This window comes from Nuphar pumila, chromosome 4, assembly GCF_984573655.1.
Source record: "Nuphar pumila chromosome 4, dmNupPumi1.hap1.1, whole genome shotgun sequence".
Lineage (NCBI taxonomy): Eukaryota > Viridiplantae > Streptophyta > Magnoliopsida > Nymphaeales > Nymphaeaceae > Nuphar > Nuphar pumila.
Genome location: NC_143252.1, coordinates 50,321,117 through 50,342,904, shown reverse-complemented (window position 1 = coordinate 50,342,904; position 21,788 = coordinate 50,321,117). Strand labels below are relative to the sequence as shown.

Below are 21,788 nucleotides of genomic sequence, written 5' to 3'. Positions count from 1 at the left end.
ATCGGTATCGTCATTAGTGCATCATTATGTGACAGCACAGACATGAAGTATTTTTCGGTTAAGCAGTGTCAGCGGATCAGAGGATGTTGCCTTTGGAGATTTGGTTAAGGACCGCTCGACTTGCAAGATCATCCAACACGTAGCGGTTGGAAGCATGGAGGTGTGTGTGGGTTAGGACTAATTCCTTCAGGGATCACATTAGGTGATTCCAACCGAGTATGGTGACTCGGGGCTAGGCGAGTGAATGCCTAGGCGCCGACGAATGAGTTTGGGTGGTGCTCTTCGCTATGGTGTTTAATCATCAACTGGTCTTCGGACCGGAGGCTGCAAGGTCTTGCTCCTTCAGTAGCGTAGTTTTTGCTATGTCGTGCGCATGGAGTTGCACTATGCTTCATAGCACGTAAGGCTAAGGAAAAGTTTATGCCTTTTTCAGAAGTGATAGCTGGTATGAGATGGTTATGCATTAAGCGGCATGAACTACATGGAATACACATTTGAAAATGCGCTTGATCAGCTTCTGCTATGCAACTGCATGTAGGGTGGTGCGCAGGGCCAATGAAAATGATTCAGCATATGAAAATGTGTTTGTACGCAGCCTTTGGTCGTTAAGCTTGCCAACTTGACCAGCTTAGCGTGTCAAGGGTTTGCATAGCATTCTATGTCTGTGACAGAGTAATAGAAAGGCTTACGACAGTAAGGAAAGACCGTCATGGTGCACTGGCTTATTGAAAAAAGTAAGCTCGTGACAAACACCTTGTCCAAGTGAACACGAAAATGAGAGACAAGGAGAGAGACGAAAGAGAACCTTTCACTTCTCTTTTCTTCATCTTTTGGCATAGCAAGAGACGAGAGTGGCAACCTGAAGGAGAGATAGAGAGAGCAAGACCAGAGAGACAACAAAAGGAAGAGAGAGATGAGGGGGTGCCCTAAACCCTCGATCCTCCTCACTTTTTAGGTCAAATGAGCCCAAAAACTATGAGGCGCGCTTCACCATGAGGCTTAAGGGGCATTTAATCTTTTTCAGCACGCCTCAAGGTTCAAAGGGTCTCATCTTGCGGTGAGGCCCACTTCTTTTTGTGCATTGGGATGCGCTTTTCACAACATTGCTGAGAAGTGAAAACTGGGTTGCCGGAAAAAAAAATTGCATTTTGGATAACTGAGAGAAAACCGCCTTGCTTACCGACTCATTGGCGTAAAAGCCAGATCCCCCCCTTGCCCAAGTTTAAAGTATGAGCTGATAAAGCGGTGTTGATGGCACTTACATGCCATGCCATCCATCTGTGGAACATCAATCACAAAATGCTTTCCAATTGTCCCGAATCCATCTGTGGAAGCTGGAAGAAAATGCTCTCCAAACTTTCAGAATGCATATCTATAGCTGGGTAGTCTTAAACTAGGTGGCATTATGTACTTATGGGCCTGCCCAGAGATAGTTTGATAGGATAGGATACACGCATGATAAAATGGGTAATTTTTTTTATATTATGGCTTAAAATAACAATAGTTTGGCACAATGATGTCAGTATCGTCTCTGGCCATGAATCGTTTACCAAACGATTCAGGTGAATTCAGACGATACCAATTCAGGGCTGAATTGTTTTGAATCGCCCAATTTTAACCACACAAAGGCATGTGTTAAATTAATAATAAAAATATCAAAAACCTAATTTGAACTAATTTTCAGTATCTTTTTAATTAGCCGGTTCAGGCCAGTTCCGTACGATAGTATTGGGTGATTGAGGCCGATACACACTGATATGGCATCTCAAAAAAAAATGGTAGTAGGGTTGAGCATCGGGCCGGCCCAGCCTGCTAATGGACAGGGCTGACCAGACCGTTGACCGGGCTGGGCTGGCCCAGCCCGTTTACTAACGGGTTGGTTTTTGACCTGGTTCTTAATGGGCTCGTGTTTGAAGAGAAGCCCATTGCCCGACCCATTAGCCCAAAGGGAGAATGTGAAGCAGGCTGGGTCTGTCCCGGCCTGACCCAATCCTAAAATGCTTGACTGAAAGTATGTGTTAATGAGATAATAGCAAGTTTTCATGCAACTAATTCTTAATTATTGCAACTAATTAGGTACACAGTAATAATTAACAAATAGCAAGTTCTCATGCAACTAATTAAGAAAACAATAATAGTTATTCAAGTTACTATGTAATAGTTACTTTTAAAAAATTTATATTATTAAAAAAATAATAAATAAATCAGGTCCAGCCCAATATCCCACGGGCTGGCCTGAACCCGGCCCACGTATATAACGAGCCAGGTTTCGGCTCGGTACCTAACGGTCTTGAGCCTAAAATCAATGCCCAAACTAAGTAGAAGTAATGCAAATCAAAGCATCCAAGCACCATCAAGAATCCACAAATGAGCTGCATTGAGCTTTGATACCTAACCTAAACTCTAATAGCAATAAGATGCACATAATTTACAGAACAAGCATTTAGCTAACAATAGACAAGAATAATTTCCAATTCACTTCATTTGTTGAACGAATCCAGGTAACAAACTAATACTTTGCAGGACACTGTTACATGTCCTATATGAAACCAGATCATTGGTTGGACAGTTTTTTTCATACCTTCTACAACAGAAAGGATTGTCAAAATCGCTGTATGAGAAAAGTAGTTGTTTGTCGCACATGTCCAGCACCCACTAGACGAGAAGGCTTGAGACCATTTACATGTGTTCCATGATTTTCAGGGAGTATTCTGGGAGACGACCTCATTGAACCTCACTAACCACTGTGCGTCAGAGCAGTTTTCACTTTCCGTTGCAGCAGAAACATTCTGGCGAAGTTTTCCTTCTGAGTACTGGTCCATATAACGCCCACAGTTCATTACCTTTGCTTCTGATCCTGGTTTGCCTGATGGAAAAGGGTCAGGCAGCAGAGAAACAAGCACACTTGCGACTTCATGCATGGTGGGCCTCTCGGATGGGTGCCTCCTTGTGCAGAGCAAGGCAAGCTGGAACATCTTCCCAACCAACTTCATATCAGTACAAGTCACTGAAACCTCTGAATCAACAGCCTCCATGACAGTATTGTCATCTACTTTTGAGAGAATCTGAACAAGCAATTCAATAACAAATGAACAGATTATCAAAAAAGAAAAGAGTAGAATACACGCCGCTACCAGAAAAGAAACAAAGATAAAAAAGATGGATCCCGAAAAAACGAAAAATCAAGTGCAGGTTGAACGAACCAGCTGATGCAAATTAGATTCATCATCCACAGCCTTATTCCCTGTAAGTAGCTCCAGAAGAACAATTCCAAAGCTGTAAACATCAGACTTTTCGGTAAGTCTGGAAGTCCGAGCATACTCAGGGTCAATGTAGCCAACTGTTCCCATCACATAAGTTGATGCATGGGTTTTGGCAGAGGAAATGCTCTTCGCTGTTCCAAAGTCAGAAAGATGAGCGTCAAAGTTCTCATCAAGTAGGATGTTGGAACTCTTAACATCCCTGTGAATAATTCGTGGATTGCAGTCATAGTGAAGATACGCAAGTCCCTGAGCTGCACCAACAGCAATTCGTAGTCTTGTGTCCCAGTCCAATTTTACTTTTTTGGAAGGTGCTGTTTCAAGCAAAGTTCAATGTCAATCAATGAAATGGCAAATCCACCATCAGATCAATATCACTCCGTGTCTAAAAAATTCAAAACCATCACTTAAGCATCTATTGATATTTGATACTGACCATGAAGAAGATCCCACAGTGATCCATTTTCCATGTAATCATAGAAGAGAAGGTTGCCATGAGGTGTGAGTGCATAGCCATGCAAGCTAACGAGGTTCCTATGCTTGATGCAGCCAATAGTTGCAAGTTCATTTTCAAATTCACGCAGATTATGAGGATACTGACAGTAGAGTCTCTTAATGGCAATTGGTTTTGAATTCTTAAGGATACATTTATACACGGTGCTGGTGGCACCATATCCAATAATGTACTTCTCGCTTAAGTTCTCAGTGATTCTCATGATATCATCATATGTATGGATAGCCATGCTCATGTGCAGGATCACCAGCTTTGGAGGACCTAATTTATACGAGTCACAATTAGAATCCAGGCCCAACGCAGCAGCTAATGAACAAACCACGTATACTACCTTGGATAGTACTGCTGGAACCTTTGGCAAACAGATTTGAATGGTTGGATCTGTAAACCGCCACAAGGATCAGGGATAACAAGGTGATGCAGCCCAAGGTTATACAGACAACTGCAGCTCTTGAGATGATGGCTGAGTTGGAGATACAGAATTTGTGAACATGATGTAAGAGAAGGAAAAATCAAACCATAGATATACAATGTACCTTTGGATGGTTGACTATATGATCCACAAGCAGATGCCAACCAGTTTCCACACAACATCGGATTCCCTAGGAAACTGTAACAGATGCAAAGAATACTAAGGTTAGAGTGGACAACCATCAAAATGTCAAAGCATACACCGAGTCATCTAAATACCTTTCAGGAGGAAACCTAGAAAAATTTTCCATCAATGGAACAACTCCTGAAAGGTTATTATACGAGAGGTTCCTGCACCACATTTTCCAAGAAATAAGGAGAAGACTCACATGTAATGAGAAACTGAACCAAGGACTCAAACTCACAGATTTGTAAGGCTGAAGCAATCAACTATTTGAGGTGGTATCTCTCCATGCAGATTGTTGTTGCTCAATACCCTGGCAAAGCATCAGAAGAGAATAAATACAAGAATTTCCTCAGCAAGATGTGTATGCTAAATGAAGGATGTTGAGGTCTAAATGGATTTACAGAGAAGCAATATTCTGCAGCTGACCCAATTCCTGGGGAATCACACCAGCTAGATTGTTATAGGAAAGATCACTAGAAATTTGAAACTTTAGTTAGTTCATGTCAATGAATGGAAGGATTTTGTTCTCAAATAAGAATCCACAAAAATCTGACCATGGATAACCAACTTACACAACTTGAACACTTCTAAGATTCCCAAATGCTGACGGAATCTGTCCACTAAGATGGTTTTTGCTCAAGTTTCTGCATTAGAATGAGCATCAAGCAAACAATCCGGAGTTCATAGATAGTAACTACAGATGAAAATGAGCACAGCAGTAACAGAATATCCAGCAGAACATGCACTTACAATTCCAGAAGGTGTTCGAGATCACCAACAGAAACAGGTATTTGCCCAGAAAAGTCATTGTCAGAGAGATCCCTTGAGCACATAATAACATACATTCAGTAAAGCAGGTGGATGAAAAAACTGTTAAGGATAACGATAATGTTAAGGTCCAAGATACTGGTCAAAAAGAGAGATCGTAATCTCTCGGTTCCATGGACTCCCTTTGGCTCTATGGACTCCTAATGTAGCAGCATCAGGACTCTTCAAGGATAAGCCAAATGTAACAGCACCAGTATTGAGGACTCTTCAAGGATAAGCCAAATGTAACAGCACCAGTATTGAGGACTCTTCAAGGATAAGCCAAATGTAACAGCACCAGTATTGATGACTCTTCAAGGATAAGTCAAATGAGTCGTAATCACGTTAGGTAACCTAGTGTTTTGTAACAACGATCTTCTGTTCTATCGTGTAAACCGTGAGGCCTATAAATAAATGTTTTTGTGTCTCAGCTGAATACACACTGAGACTGTGTTTTCTACAGAGCCACTGTTATCTTTATTATTGTTATCGTATTCTTTTCATGGTATCAAAGCCATCCTCTCCAACGAGCTGTCCAATGGCATCCACCTCATCTAATCCGAATGGGTCGATGACACCTATTGTAGCAGTAATTCAATGGAATGTTGTGGCCAGTCTTGTATCTATCAAATTGAATCGAGAAAACTACCTTCTCTGGCGCTCGCAGCTGGAATCTGTCATGGTGAGTCAAGATTTGCTAAGTTTTGTTAGTGGGTGATCTTCTAAACCCATCGAGTCTATATCTGATAAAGACGACAAACAGGTAGTCAACCCTGATTACCACGTATGGCGTAAAGCCGACCAACTCGCCTTGAGCTGGATTAAGGCAACGGTCTCCGGGCAAATAATAAGAACCAAGTTTGCCCGTGAAGCCTGGGTAATGTTAGAAAAAGACTATGGCTCACAATCTCATTTGCGCATTATGATGTTGAAGAAAGAATTAACCTTCATCAAGAGAGAATCGCGGGACATGTTGGCCTATCTTGATAAAATCTGATTTTTATCTGATTCATTGGCAGCCTCAAACCATCATGTTAATGATTCAGATCTTATCCAAATAACTCTAAATGACCTACCCATTGAATATGAAAGATTTGTAACATTAGTTATGATAGGATCCACCATTCACGAGTTTGCAGATTTATATGATTTATTAATCAATCAAGAAAAGAGAGTGCTCGTGTTACACTCTAAAGTATCTGAAGTTCAAGAATCCAGTCAAACTGCATTCTCTACCATTCGAGGAAGAGGCCGAGGGCGTGGCTCCTACAAAGGGTGGTGGAATCAAGGTAGGGAGAATGGTCGTGGTTCTCCCTTGAATAACAACCAAGGCTCCTCTAATCCACAGGCACCTATAACTTGTCAATCCTGTGGACGTGGGCACGTTACAAAAGATTGTTGGGACATTCCAAAGGCTTTTTTGGCCATGTCTATGCAACGAGGAGATGAATATTGGTATCCTAACACAAGGGCCACCAATCACCTGACCATGCATGAGTAAAATCTTACAAATAAATCTCCATATCTTGGGAGTGACTCCATTATGATAGGAAATGGTATGACTCTTCCTATTTTTCACACAGATGACATGGTTCTCTCATCTCAAGGATCTCAGCTCTCATTAAAAAATGCCCTTCATGTTTCAGCCATCAAAAAGAACTTATTGTTTGGACATTCCAAAGGCTTTTTTGGCCATGTCTATGCAATGAGGAGATGAATATTGGTATCCTAACACAGGGGCCACCAATCACCTGACCATGCATGAGTAAAATCTTACAAATAAATCTCCATATCTTGGGAGTGACTCCATTATGATAGGAAATGGTATGACTCTTCCTATTTTTCACACAGATGACATGGTTCTCTCATCTCAAGGATCTCAGTTCTCATTAAAAAATGCCCTTCATGTTTCAGCCATCAAAAAGAACTTATTGTTTGTTGGTTAATTTACTCAGAAAAATGATTGCGTTTTTATGTTCTCACCATCTCACTTTGTTGTTAAGGATCGTCAGACAGGCAAGATCCGACTTCAGGGTCAAAAAACCAGTGTGAGACAGACTATATCCCATCAAGGCAAGCAGTGACTCGTTACATTCAACGGCTTATACAGGAAGTCGTCAATCCTTTGACCTATGATATCGGCAGCTCGGACATGCCAACAAAACCATTGTTTCGTTCCTTGGATCTAACAATAGTATCTCTTTAAATAAAGAAAGACAAATAAAAACTTGTGTCAACTGTCTCATCGGCAAGGCTCATAAACTACCTTTTGGCCACTCTCACTCTTATAGTTCACAGACTCTAGAACTTTTGCATGCTGATGTCTGGGTCCTGCACGTGTGGAATCCAAAGAAGGCTTTAGATATTACCTTTTATTAGTTGATGATTATTCACATTTTTGTTGGCTATTTCCCATGAAAAATAAATCTCATGTATTTGATTGTTTCAAAAATTTAAAGTTCATTGTTGAAATGCAAGTTGGCTTCACTATCAAATCCTTTCGGTCTGATAATGGTGGTAAATTTACTAGTTCAGAATTCAAGAGTTATCTTCAACAACATGGTATATTTCATCGTCTCTCGTGCCTACATACACCCGAGCAGAATGGCCTTGTTGAACGTAAGCATCGTCATATTGTTGAAACTGGCTTGAGCATGCTTAGTGATACCCGTCTAGCCCTTGAGAATTGGGTCGATGCATTCTGAATGGCCGCCTATATTATCAATTGATTACCAACCTTAGTTCTGAAACGTTGCACCCCATATGAACTCTTCTTTCACCATAAGCCGGATTACTGTTATCTACGCATCTTTGGCTGCCGTTGCTATCCTCTACTCACGCCCTAAAATAAATCTAAGTTCCAACCTAAGACTCTACCTTGTATTTTTTTGGGTTACTCTTCTTGCCAAAAAGGATATATTTGTTTTCATCCTCCAACAGGTCGAACATACATCTCTCATCATGTATATTTTGACCAGTCTTCTCTTCCCAATGTTCCAATTTTGACCAATCCGTCTTCTCTCTCTCCCTCAACCATGTCCCAGTGGGGTATTTCCCTGCTCGCCCCGCCTACCCTCCCCCCTAGACCGCCCTCTCCTCCATGTTCTATTCTTGCGCCTCCTGCTTCCCCAATGGTTGTCGAGAACGTTGGATCCGGTTCACCGTCCCAACCGTGCTCTCCTCCTGATATTGCTTCGACTCTAGGTCCTTTTGTGTCTCTAGTGTTAAAATACATGTAATCAATATATATATATATATATATATATATATATATATATATATATATATTCAATCATACCTGATAAGGGTATTCCTGTAATTCTATCCAATAGGGACATTGTAGTCTTTTTTCATTTTTGATTTTCTTTTCTTATTTTCCTTTTTCTTTCTTTTATTTTTTTGTTGTTTTCTTTTTCCTAAAAATGCATTTATTGCATTCACATTGGGAGGCCCAACAAGGTGTTGTTGGGCTCCCAACGGTCACAATTATGGGTCCCAACGACACCTTGTTGGGCCTCCCAACGTGAATGCATTAAATGCATTTTTAGAAAAAAGAAAACAACAAAAAAATAAAAGAAAGAAAAAAGAAAATAAGAAAAGAAAATAAAAAAAATGAAAAAAGACTACAATGTCCCTATTGGACAAAATTACAACAATACCCTTATCGGGTATGATTGAATATATATATGTATATATATTGATTACATGTATTTTAACATCTAGATCCTTCCCCAACATCTTTCTCTGTCTCTCCACTCTCAGTGCCCACTCCGGTTGATCATCGTCCCTCGGCTCACACCCATCCAATGGTCACTCAATCCATGACCGACTCTCTAAAACCCAAAACTTTTGTGACTTCTCTTTACCCACTTGTCCTTACTAGTCTCCATGCATCTCTCCTTGAGCCTGAACCTACTACCTTTAAACAAGCTTCTCAGCTTCCCCAGTGGCAAATGGCCATGCAACAAGAATATGATGCGTTTATGAGTAATCGGGCGTGGCACCTCGTCCCTCCGCAGTCACATCTTAATGTCGTCGGATGTAAGTGGGTTTACTGTATCAAGCGCCATTCAGATGGTACTATTGCTCGGCACAAGGCACGACTTGTGGCCAAAGGGTTTCATCAAGAAGGTCTTGATTTTTTTGAGACGGTCAACCCTGTTATCAAGCCAAACCACCATTCGGATCATTCTCTCTCTTGCTGCCTCTGAACCATGCATCAACTTAACTACAGTAATGCTTAACGGCTATCTTAATGAAGATGTATATATGACTCAGCCACCAGGCTTCGAAGATGCTAAGTGCCCTCGCTACGTGTGCAAATTGGACCATGCCATTTATGGGCTCAAGCAAGCTCCTTGGGCGTGGTATCAACGTTTGAGCGCCTACTTACTATTTCATGGATTTGTCATGTCTCAATCTGACACCTCTCTTTTCATTTATAAAAAATGTCATCTCATACTGTTTTTACTAGTCTATGTAGATGATATTACAGGTAACTCTATAGAGGCCATCACCCGCATGATCGCAGACCTTGGCTTTACCTTCTCTGTCAAAGATCTTGGGTGGTTAAGTTATTTTTTGGGTGTTGAAGTTCAGTATCTCCACAATTGTGTGCACTTATCTCAACGGATGTATATCATTAATCTTCTCAAAAAAACTTCCATGGTCGATGCCAAACCCGTTGCTACTCCAATGAGTTCTTCTCTTAAACTCACCAAAGTTGGGACTGCATCATTCTCCGATCCAATGATATACCGTAGTGTCATGGGTGGCCTGCAATATTTGTCTCTTACTCGTCCGGACATTGCGTTTGTTGTTAACAAAGTTTGTCAGTATATGCATCAGCCTCTCGAAGAACATTGGTTTGCAGTTAAGCACATCCTTCGTTACTTGAAGGACACTATTGAGTATGGACTTCTGCTTCGTCTGTCTTAGTCTCTTATCCTAAGTGCCTTTTTCGATGCTGACTGGGCAGGTTGCCGGGATGATCGCAAGTCCACCTACGATTTTATTGTCTTCTTAAGCAACAATGTTGTCTTGTGGTCTTCCCGCAAACAACGCATTGTTGCACGGTCCAGTAGTGAAGCCAAATACAAATCCCTCGCGTGATCTCCTATGGTTAAAATCTTTACTTATGAAACTTGGCATTCCTATGCTCAAACCACCAATTTTATGGTGTGATAATCTTGGTGCATTATTCTTAGCGGCCAATCTCGTGTTTCATGCTCGCACGAAACACGTTGAGATTGATTTTCACTTCGTTAGAGATCATGTATGTATTGGCAATCTTAAAATTCAGTTCATCTCCTCTGGAGATCAGCTTGCCAATGGTCTCACTAAGTCGTTGCCTTTGTCACAGTTTCATGATTTTCGCGTCAAGCTCAACGTGTGCTTCCCCTCGTTGAGCTTGCGGGGGCGTGTTAAGGATAACGATAATGTTAAGGCCCAAGATACTGGTCAAACTGAGAGATCGTAATCTCTCGGTTCCGTGGACTCCCCTTGGCTCTACGGACTCCTAATGTAGCAGCATCAGGTTGTCTTCAAGGATAAGCCAAATATAACAGCACCAGTATTGAGGACTCTTCAAGGATAAGTCAAATGAGTTGTAATCACACTAGGTAACCTAGTGTTTTGTAACAACGATCTTCTGTTCTATCGTGTAAACCATGAGGCCTATAAATAAACGCTTTTGCGTCTCAGCTGAATACACACTGAGACTGTGTTTTCTTCAGAGCCACTGTTATCTTTATTATTGTTATCGTGTTCTTTTCAAAAACCACAATAACTATTTAATACCACACAAACAAATTAAATACCATTGCAAAAGAAAAAACAAAGTTTTAACTTACAAGGTGTCAAGATTGATAATGCGCCCCAACTCAGCTGGGATTCTGCCACTGAACCTATTGGATGACAAATTCCTACATGGCAGAATAACAAGATCCAAAGCACATAAAGTCTATTAAGATAGTAGCTTTAGATGTAGCACACAAAATTAGATTCAAGATTAGCAGTCATCATTGGACATGGCTACAAGTATTGTATTGAGCTTGGGCTGCAATTTTTAATGGAACTGTTCAAGGCAGCACAGCCTAACATACTCGCATCAATTATATGTCCTGAAAAAACTCCATAAATTCTTTTCATAATAAAACAAAAGTTGTCTGCATATAAGTGTACTTACAAGTAAGTTAGGCTGCCCAACTTTTCAAACTTGAGTGGGATGGATCCATTCAAAGAATTCCCATGCACATTACTGAAAAGATGAACAAAAATCAGCAGTTCAGCACAATTTCAAGAGCCCCACATTAGGTGAGAATGGAAAACTCACAATTGGTTAAGAGCAGTGCAGGAGCTGATGTTCTCAGGAATCGGTCCATCAAGATTATTGTTAGCTAGGTTCCTAAGGCAATAACAAGGAATACGAATCAGGAACCAGCATAACAAGTACGGTAATCACATTACATATAACACTTACAATTCAAAAAGGTCAACTAGCTTTCCAAGTTCAGAAGGAATACCACCAACAAGCTGATTTTTGCCCAATTGCCTGAAAACAATGCCCCCCTTAAAGGTTTGACAATAAAATATACTTAAATGATTAAATCCATGAAGATATGAGATTCAAACAAAAGATGCTCTTACAGATAGCTGAGCTTTGTCATGTTTCCAAGTTCTGGAGGAATGGTCCCTGTAAGTTTATTACTGTGAAGGTACCTATCAATCAATTGTTGGTATTAGTTACAATGCAAAGACAAACACAATACATCAAAATGAAATCAAACTGTGCATCAGCTAAATCAACTCACAGTTTTCCAATATAAGAAAGGTTGCCCAAGATTGATGGTATTGGCCCAACTAGTTCATTCTCACTTAAATCCCTGGATCACAATAAGATTTGAAAACCTGCCATGAGCCATATGTTTCCAACCGGCCAAAGGGAAAGAACCAGACAACTTGATCATAAGACAAGCCTCAAGAATGTACGTGTGTGTGTGTACATGTGTCCATGGAGAATACTTATGAACAAATTATAAGAAAGATAAAACTACTTGAAGATAAAAAAAGTTGGATATTTGACCCTCAGGCTATGCTGTCACATCATACTGACTGCTTTATAATGGATATGCCTCTGTATGAAAGGAATAGGATCGGCAACAAGACATTAGGTATGTGCTTATATTCTGAGCATGGTCTTCAGCAATCATGCCTTGAACATGAAATGTTCCTATAAACATGGTGAACTGGTATATGAAATGACAGAGCAAGCATGATTCTCAATAGAGAAACTTGGTTCAGTCAGCTTTCTTCTTGAGTCATGGATCACATTGCCTATGTATCATGTCATCCCTCAAATATAACTAGCTATGTAACACAGATTCTTCTAAAAGATCAACGCACCCGTGTCTCACCCACGTATGTGTGGGTGCGACACTTGGACACAGCATCCGCAGTGTCAGGTGTGGTCAACCTCACCGGGTTCCATTTGAGTCCAAAAACTTTACTCAGTTAACCCTAACCGGGTCCAGTTTTACATATAGTATATACTTAAATAAGTATTCACACACACACACACACACACACACACACACACACACACACACATATATATATATATATATGCACCCAAGTTTTCTGAAACTGCCGCGTCGCACCTGCATCCACACTTATGTGACATAGATAACAAGCAAACTGAGGAAGAAATCATATGATTCAAGCAACAAGGCCATGGAATTGTGTTTCATGAAATATTACAGATCCACAAATTTGGCTCTTAGAAGCATCTCTACTAAAGCAAATAAGATTACTTACAAGATAGCAAGAGCTTGCATTAGACCTATTACTTCTGGAATCTTTCCAGTCAACCTATTTCCTTGCAGTGACCTATAATGTAGCAAATTCGGAAATGAACATAAAAAAAATTGACACATTCAAACCCTCATTGGCCTGTCTGTGCAATAGACTATCAAACTTAAACAAGAAACTGGCATACAGTGTTGCAACTTGCAGGAAGCCAATATTATAAGGAATCTCTCCGGTTATTTGGTTGTATGAGATATCTCTGGATATAAAAATTGAGTTGAGAGATTAGGTCATGCAAATAAACACATGCAAATCTTTTCAATAAATAAAAAAGCAAATATTAAACTCATATACATACAGAATCTCAAAGCTTGTACAATTTCCTATATTATCAGGAATGGTCCCAGTCAAGTTATTGCCTCTCACGTCACTGCACAGCAGCAATGGGAACAACATCAGTGGAAAACAATTTGTAACAATGAGAATGTCCAACAGAAAATTCAAAGCACTTCAAGAATTGTCAACAGATTGATGGTTACATACAAATACCACAGTCCGGTTAATTGGCACATGTCAGGAGATAGCGTCCCAGTCAAGGCATTGCCTCTCAACCCTCTGGAAAAGAGAGATTTTTTTTTACAGGCACAAAGAAAGTATTTCTACAAAACTTCATTATACAAATGTTGAACGCCACATGTAAAGAACTTACAGGTACTGCAACACTTCATTCCAATATATTAGCCTTGGTATTTCACCAGTGAGATGATTCTGGGCAAGATCCCTTTTTAAAGATTAAATTAAGGCATTAGATATCCTTTTAATGAATAATTGGACAAAGTACAAACGTCTTAAGCTTCAATACAAAGTTCACAAACTAGAATAGACAAAAGAAATTACTCCTGTGTTTCAAAGACAAAGACAGCAATTACAAAGTCTCACTTTTTTTAGAGCATGGTGTTTCAAAGCTTTGGGGGCATTCATCAAAGCCTTGAGAGCACCAAGCAAGTCAATTTGGCCTGTAAACTACTACAAGTCATTCTCACACGTCACATGGATATGACTTTGGATGCGGGGATAGAGCCAATTTTACGAAGTTTGCAACATGACTAACATATAATGGGATATGGAAAGAGAGTCAAAATGACGTATCAATGAGACAGTCTCACACAGACTTCCAGAACTCTGCACAAGTCTTCAAGTCTTGCAAGGTCAGGATATGGAAAGAGAGCAAGGCCTTCAAGACAATCATTTGGTTCAAGCAAATGACCTAGATGAACAAATAAGAAGGTTTGGCTACTTGTGGCCATGGTAATTGATCCTGTTATATCGGTCTGTCAACTACTTTAGTTCAATCTCACAAGGGCCTACAGGATCTGGCCAAGTAATACAAGTTTATCAAGGTCAGAATATTAGCAAGGCAGGAAACCCAACAATTAGTAGGCCTTCAACTCAATGTCAGTAAAACCATAGCCTGGTACTTACAATATTTTCAGAGTTGGAATCTGAGACAAGGTCGAAGGAATTGGTCCAGTCAATTGATTAAATTTCAAGATCCTGCAAATTGCAAATTAAACATAAAAGGTCCTCGCAAACAAGAAGACTTGTAACAGTAGAAACTGAATGCAGATCCAAACTACTAAGGCACCTAAGCAGAAAATGGAAAGAAGAAGAAAGAAAGCAACCCACAATTCCTCTAGTTGCTTCAGCTTGGATATGGAGAAGGGAATATCTCCATATAAAAAATTAGCAGATAGATCTCTGCATTAAGAGGAACAGAATAATAATTTGTTTGGTTACATTTGAGAAAAGTGGTAACCCACCAATACAACAGAACAAAGAAAAGACCAGGCATGAAATAGCCATGCAGATAAGGAATTGAATTAGAAGATGACAGAAGAAGCTTACAGATACTTCAACGAAAAACAGCTGCTAACTTCATCAGGAATCTGCCCAGTAAGGTGATTTCCTTTAAGATCTCTGCAGAACAGAATAGAAGATTCCTTAAGATAAAGTGCGCTTTATGAAAGATGAAATTCAACATAGAATACAGTAAGGCAAGTGTTATCAATACATGGATTCCAAATACTTCAAGTCACCAATGGCAGATGAAATTTCACCACCCAGATTGAAGTTTGAAAGGTTACTGCAACAGAAAAACATAAGTAAACAATGACTAACAAGCAGAAGGAATAAACCAGGTACTAAAGAAAATAGAGACGCCTGATGAATCATACAGGGACAGCACATAGAAAGTCAAGTTATCACAATAGACCCCATGCCATGAACAGTGATCAACATTTGCAGAATTCCAGTCTTGCAGCACATGATTGGCATTAATGAAGGATGATTTGAGCGACAGCAATGTTTTTCCTGCAAGATATTAGCCATGATTTAAAAATCAATGCACAATCAAACATCAAAAGATGACAAAAGGCAAAGGGAAGTTCATTTTGAAGCATCAGAATGGCAACAACTTATACCCATGTAAATGATCCGGTCGTCAGAATCACATGCTTAAGATTTGTTTTCACAAAACAAAAATGCTGATTGTAGCTCTTAACACATCCCCAAACAAAAAAGGAAAAAAGAGAAAACAGCTTAAAACATTTGGTTGTTCAGGAAGGCAGTTCCTGTTCCGTTTATCTCAATATTGGCCGTGTCCAGCCATTTTATCCTTTTGTGAAGATTTTAACGATTTTGAGAAAATATGTTGGAGGAGCTGGATCCAATCAACATCAAGATGGATTGGGTCCATACATTGGGAGAGTTCTCTCCCACAAGGAGTCCAACCTACTCATTGGAAGAGATATCTCTCATAGAGAAAATCCAGAAGAGTCCTTGATTATCAAGGAGTCATTGTGTAGAAAGGATTCCAATGAGTCTCCTAAAACAGCCTGTACTCAATGCCTATTTAATGGAACCTCCTCTCTCTGAAAATCGGTGAGAGAGAGGAGAGAGTTTACCAGCGGATGTAGGCCTAACCAGCCAAACCACGTTATCTGTGTTTCCTGTGCAAGTGTGTGTTTTCATGGTATCAGAGACACACGTGGGTGGCTCATTTTCCTCACGCAAAGTGGTGTTCTGCACCACCATTGTCGCTGCAGCAGCAAGCTCTGCCTGAATCAGGCAGCCCAATCGGTTCAGTGGTGTTCTACTGTTCTGCATCACTGATCAGCAGCTTCATGTGTAAACCAAATTGAGCAGCATTTTTGTGGGTGTTGAGCAGTCTCTCCCCGGACAGCTTCACGTGTAGACCCAGATCGAGCAGCATTTTTCGTTACTCTTAGCGCTGGGTGTTTGGTGACAAACGACCACGTTAGGCAGTGGTGTTCATGTGGAGTTTTTTTTCGATCAGCAATGGAGGATATCTAGAAAAATGATAAAGGAGAAGGAAGTGGTATGTCCTCTTTGATCCCTTCTGATTTTAATCTGCAGTATTTTGTGTCAACTAAGTTGTCAACTAACAACTATTTGCTGTGGGAATCTCAATTTATTCAACTCTTGAATGGACGATATCTAGAAAAATGATAAAGGAGAAGGAAGTGGTATGTCCTCTTTGATCCCTTCTACTTTTAATCTGCACTATTTTCTGTCAACTAACAACTATTTGATGTGGGAATCTCAATTTATTCTCCTCTTGAATACGTATCATCTTATGGGATGTGTGGATGGTTCTAAATCCATGCCTGCAAAGTTCAAAGATGGACCCAATGCTGTTTTGAATCCAGACTATGTTAAATGGTTCAAGCAAGATCAACTACTTTTGAGTTGGTTGATCTCTTCTCTACCCGAACCGATGCATTGTCAAGTGGACGGTTTAAGAACTTCATTTGAAGTATGGCAGATCTTGAAAAAATCACGTGGCTGACTCTCGAGCCAAAATTATGCAACTCAAAGGGCAGTCACAGGATCTTAAAAAGGAAACCGACAATATAGATGATTTTTTTCAATGAGCCAAATTAATTTCACCCCAGCTTGCTGTAGCCTCTCATCCTGTTCCTGAAGAGGAGATGATTATGTACTTTCTCTGAGGCCTTCCAGGTGACTGCTGTCTTTAAAACCTCTATTTCCACCCGGCCAGATCCCATAACGGTACCCGAGTTTACATAGTCTATTGCTTAGCGAAGAGGCTTAAACGAAGGATCAAGAAATCAAATAACTTGTAAATCCTTCAGTTAATGTCACCTAGTTTCAAAACCAGAAAAATTAGGATAATTATCAAAATCAGAGAAATTCTAGAGGAAACAACAACTATCGATCTAGAGGTTGTGGTAGATTCCAAGGTCGTTCCAACTATCATCAGAAGGCTGGAAATTTCCAATGCTAGAATGACAACAGTCCTTCTCTAGACAAAGTAGTATGTCAAGAGTGCGACATATCTGGCCATAGTGCTAGGCAGTGTAGTCAATACACTCTTATTTTCCAAGGTGGTTCGCAAGCTTATCATGTCGGAACAACTACTTTTAGTGATGATGGTTGGTACTCGAATTCTAGAGCAACACACACCATGTCACCAATGACCTAAGCAATTTATCATTGCATTCAAAATACTAAGGTCGTGATGGAGTGAAAGCCGACAATGGTCCAGGATTGCAAATATCTCACAATGGATCTTCTGTTGTTTATTCTTCAGATTCCTCCTTCAGTTTTGATAATATTTTGCATGTTACCAAAATAACTAGGAATTTACTTTATGAGAGCAAGTTACAGAGGATAATAATGTTTTCTTTGAATTTCATCCTAATGGTTATTATGTGAAGGATCGATCTACAGGGAGAACACTGATCAAAGGCAAAATTGATCAAGGACTTCATAAGCTCAATCTTGATATCAAACACAAAGAGGTGTTGGTTGGAGAAAGGTTCCTAGTGGATTGTTGGTATCAACGTTTTGGTCACCCTTCTTCCTGATTAGTCAGACATATTTTGAATAAGCATGGTTTGCCTTATGATAATATTTGTGTGGCATGTCAGCAAGGAAAAAGTCATAACCTTCCCTTTGCTACCTCATCTACTGCTATTTCAAGACCATTAGATGTGATTTATTCAAATGTTTGGGGTTCATCTCCGATTGTTTCTCATGGTGGATATCGTTAATATGTGCCCTTTATGGATGCACACACACACACACACACACACACACACACACACACACACATATATATATATATATATATATATATATATATATATATATACACACACACACACACACACACATGCTCACACATAAATCTAAGGTCTTGGGGATTTTTAAAAATTTTAAGATTTTGGTAGAAAATTTGGTTGGAAGAAAAATTAAGTTTTTGCATAATGATTGGGGTGGTGAACACTGGTTTATGTCTAAATATCTGACTTCATGTGGTATTGGTCATCGCATTTCATGTCCTCATATGCATGAAAAAAATGGAATAGCCAAGAGAAAGCATCAACACAAAACATTGATACAGGTCTGTCTCTTTTGGCTCATGCCAGTGTTCCACAACACTACTGGCCCTATGCCTTTGCCACTGTTGTTTATTTAATCAATCGTATGCCTTCCTCTGTGACAAGCTTTCAGGTTCCAAAAGAATGATTATTCCACACCAAACTTGATTATAAAGAACTTAGGGTTTTTGGGTTGCATATTTTCCTTGTTTGAGGCCTTGTCGCAGTATGGTTGGCGCTTTTCACTATGCAAATCTTACACTTCCAGATTCGCCATTCTCTGTCAATAAGCTACGTCAATTTATGCATTGCCCCAATGATCAACATTGGACTATGGTCAAACATATCCTTAGATACATCAAGCATACCTTGGACATGGGTCTTCTGATTTCTTGATCATCCTGTTATGTTCTTTCTGCCTATTCGGATGCCGACTAGGTTGGTTGCCCTGATGACCTCAAGTCTACTAGTGATTTTGTTATTTTTCACAGTGCCAATATCATCTCCTAGAACTCTCGTAAGCAACATGCGCTCATTTCAGTACGGAGGTAAAATATCACGCTCTTGCCAATGCAACTGCAGATCTAGCTTGGGTCAAACAAGTTTTGGTTGAACTTCGTCACCCTCCAAGATCCTTCCCCATACTTTGGTGTGACAACATCAGCGCCACCTACATGACTGCCAATCTGGTCCTTCATAATCGCAGTAAATAAATGGACCAAATTATCAAACAGGAGCTTCGTGTCTTTTACATCTCGACTGTTGATAATAGCCGACATTCTTACCAAGCCATTATCCTCAGCTCGTTTCACTGATCTGCATTTCAAGCTTCATGTGTGCCACAACCCGAGGGGGGGATGTTAGAGGAGTTGAATCCAATCCACAATCAAGATGGATTGGGTCCAACGTTGGGAGAGTTCTCTCCCACAAGGAGTCCAACCTCCTCGTTGGAAGAGATATCACTCATAGAGAAAAATCCATAAGAGTCCTTGAGTAGAAAGGATTCCAATAAGAGTCTTCTAAAACAACTTGTATTCGATGCCTCTTTAATGGAACCTCCTCTCTCTGAAAATCGGTGAGAGAGAGAGGAGAGAAAGTTAAAAAAGTTAAAGCGTGGAGGTAGGCCTGACCAACCGGACCACGTTATCTGCGTTTCCTGTGCAAGGGTGTGTTTTCAAAATATATTCAGGATATTGCCATAAAATGAATCCGCTTCAATACGGAGTCAGCGAGGAAGATGACTCGAATAAGCAACATTACGGGAGCAGAGAGGAAACAAATTGCATAAAAAACCAAATATTTCGTAGACATGCACATTCACAGCGAGACATGATGAAAAAGATCAAAGCATTTCCTCTCTAAAGAAGCAGGACTCCATTTCTAGGCTTTTTGGTCAAGCCTTCGTCGGAATATTCGAAGCAATGTGGCCCAAAGTCAAGAAAACGTGAAGTTCCAAAACCAGAAAACGGCGTAAAAACTTAATCTCAACCGTTCTAATGCACTTTTGAGCAAGAAAAAGATGAAAAGAGGGCTCGCACCACAGCATTCCGAATCATTTAAGAACCTGATTTTTTTTCTAAAGATCGGCCCACAGTTGAATGAAGGTTGGGTCATATTCATGAAATTCAAGAAAACCGAAAAATACTCGCATCCCGAAGAAGCATTGCATTTGACAGTAAACCTTGTCAAAGTTGTAAACCGATGAAGCATCAGATTTTACGGAAGAGAGAGAAAGAGAGAGAGAGAGAGTTTCATCGAACCGAACTCGGAACTAGGTAGATCTCTCGAGTGCACAATGAAACAGAAAATCCTAACTTCCATCAGAACCCGACTTTCTCGCAATGAAGGCTAACATAACCGACCATAAGCACAAAAACCCGATCAGTTAAAAAGAAGAAGCGTATGGCCTTACTTTCGTCAGCATTCGGAGTGGCGTGGACGAGCGTAGTAGAAGAAAGCACCACTGCTAGCACTAGTAACGTAAGTCTCCTTCTCCGTGACCAAATATTGTCCATTACAGCATCAAACGGTGCCAACGATTTCGTCAGAAAACAACAGCAGCAGCAGCAGCAGAAGAAGAACTAAAGTCTACTGTGTCACAGAGAAGGGAAGAAGAACTCTGGTTACTGAGAACAAAAGAACGAGTAGTCTTCAGGGAGAGAAGAAGAAGAAGAAGAAAAAGACGTCAAGCTTCTCCAAAGCAGATAGCAGAGAGACGGAAGCGGGAGGGAAGGAGTAAAGCGTCCAGAAGAAGAATCACAGGAAGAAGAAGAAGAAGAAGAGGAGCTTGATACTGGGAGAGAGCATGCAGGCAGCAATGATAGAGGAATTTAAGGTTCAAAACAGAGACCGAAAGCAGCACCAATACGTCATCCCGTTAAAGCGCGTCTCCGTTCCGTCAAATGTCTCTCCGACGTCTTAACCACCACCGCCACCACCACCACGACGACGACGATATGCCGTAGCCGTACGACGATTGAGGACCTGGAGGAAAATAAAAAAGGCCATGCGATCGGGATCAAATAAAATAAGATATCTAGGGAAAGCAGGTGCTCCCATCAAAACAACAATTATTATTTCTTTTCATTTCTTATTAAGTAGAGAAGAGAGAGAGGACGATCAAGAAGGCTGGGCTGGGGCCCACACGGGAAAAAGGCTGCTCGCCATGCTCTCTGCTCTGTATTGAGTTGGCGCTGTCCTCTCTTTGCCTCTCTGTCTGCCTCGCCTCGAACATCTCAACGAATCACGCCTGAAGATTGACTAAGGATAATTCCGCAATGATGGCCACTTTTCCCATCTCGAGTAGGGGTATTATGGTCATTTTATTTCTCTCTCTCTCTAAAACCAAAAAAAAAGGGGGGGGGGGGGGGGGCTCGGTGCCGATTCCTGTTTGACCATTGGATATGAGTTCTTGGAGAGATGTTTTGGTCCAACGCGAGTGGAGGAGAATGTTGTCAGTATCGGAATCGAATCTGTATTGTTTGGCTAACGATTCAGGTGAATCGGGTCGATACGAATTCTCAAGTGAATGGTTAGGAATCGGCCGAAAATAATTAAAAAAACATTACGTGTCAATCAGAACACGACATTTATTAAATCTATTAAAATAATATTAAGTTAATTTTTTTTTACATTTATCTAAAACAGCCGATTCAGTATCGTATCAAATTTCTAACGGTACGATACTTATCGGCCTGATTACGCACCGATACTGACAACACTTTGCTCGCGCGTGGCCGAGTAAAGCCTGAATGAACCCCACCAGCGAGTGGAGCAGCAAAGCAGGGCCGGACGGTTGCCATCTGCGGCGGGGACGGCGTGGACAGTCTGTCGCCCCCGGTCGTCGTGCCAGTGAAGCAGCACTGCACCGCACCGCA

The 21,788-nt window shown here is 40.6% G+C and overlaps 1 protein-coding gene across 2 annotated transcripts; it reads right to left on the bottom strand.

The window, feature by feature from the left end:
* Positions 1–2,457: 2,457 nt before the first annotated feature.
* On the bottom strand, positions 2,458–21,147 carry LOC149840201 (uncharacterized). 2 transcript variants are annotated; one of them, XM_090004365.1, is made up of 28 exons: positions 21,029–21,147; positions 20,324–20,895; positions 15,220–15,355; positions 15,057–15,128; positions 14,891–14,962; positions 14,672–14,743; positions 14,468–14,539; positions 13,695–13,766; positions 13,529–13,600; positions 13,344–13,415; positions 13,176–13,244; positions 12,995–13,066; positions 11,992–12,063; positions 11,828–11,899; positions 11,661–11,732; positions 11,514–11,585; positions 11,367–11,438; positions 11,032–11,103; positions 5,123–5,194; positions 4,945–5,016; positions 4,774–4,845; positions 4,611–4,682; positions 4,465–4,536; positions 4,311–4,384; positions 4,106–4,237; positions 3,697–4,035; positions 3,204–3,574; positions 2,458–3,065 (listed from the first exon to the last, which is right to left on the bottom strand). In XM_090004365.1, exons 2-28 carry the CDS (start codon positions 20,424–20,426, stop codon positions 2,700–2,702), a joined length of 2,958 nt encoding a protein of 985 aa, XP_089860491.1. In that variant the 5' UTR covers positions 20,427–20,895; positions 21,029–21,147; the 3' UTR covers positions 2,458–2,699. The 2 variants fall into 2 exon arrangements, with proteins under 2 accessions (XP_089860491.1, XP_089860490.1); XM_090004364.1 differs by having other exon boundaries at positions 20,324–21,125.
* Positions 21,148–21,788: the final 641 nt, after the last annotated feature.

Bases quoted from the DNA above. Each gene is read 5' to 3' on its own strand.
- LOC149840201 (XM_090004365.1), bottom strand. From the start codon at position 20,426: ATGGACAATATTTGGTCACGGAGAAGGAGACTTACGTTACTAGTGCTA. The intron at 13,767-14,467 runs GTAAGTACCAGG...ATCTTTAAAAAG, and splicing joins ATTCCAACTCTGAAAATATT to GGATCTTGCCCAGAATCATC. The intron at 13,067-13,175 runs GTATGCCAGTTT...GCTACATTATAG, and splicing joins TTCCTGCAAGTTGCAACACT to GTCACTGCAAGGAAATAGGT.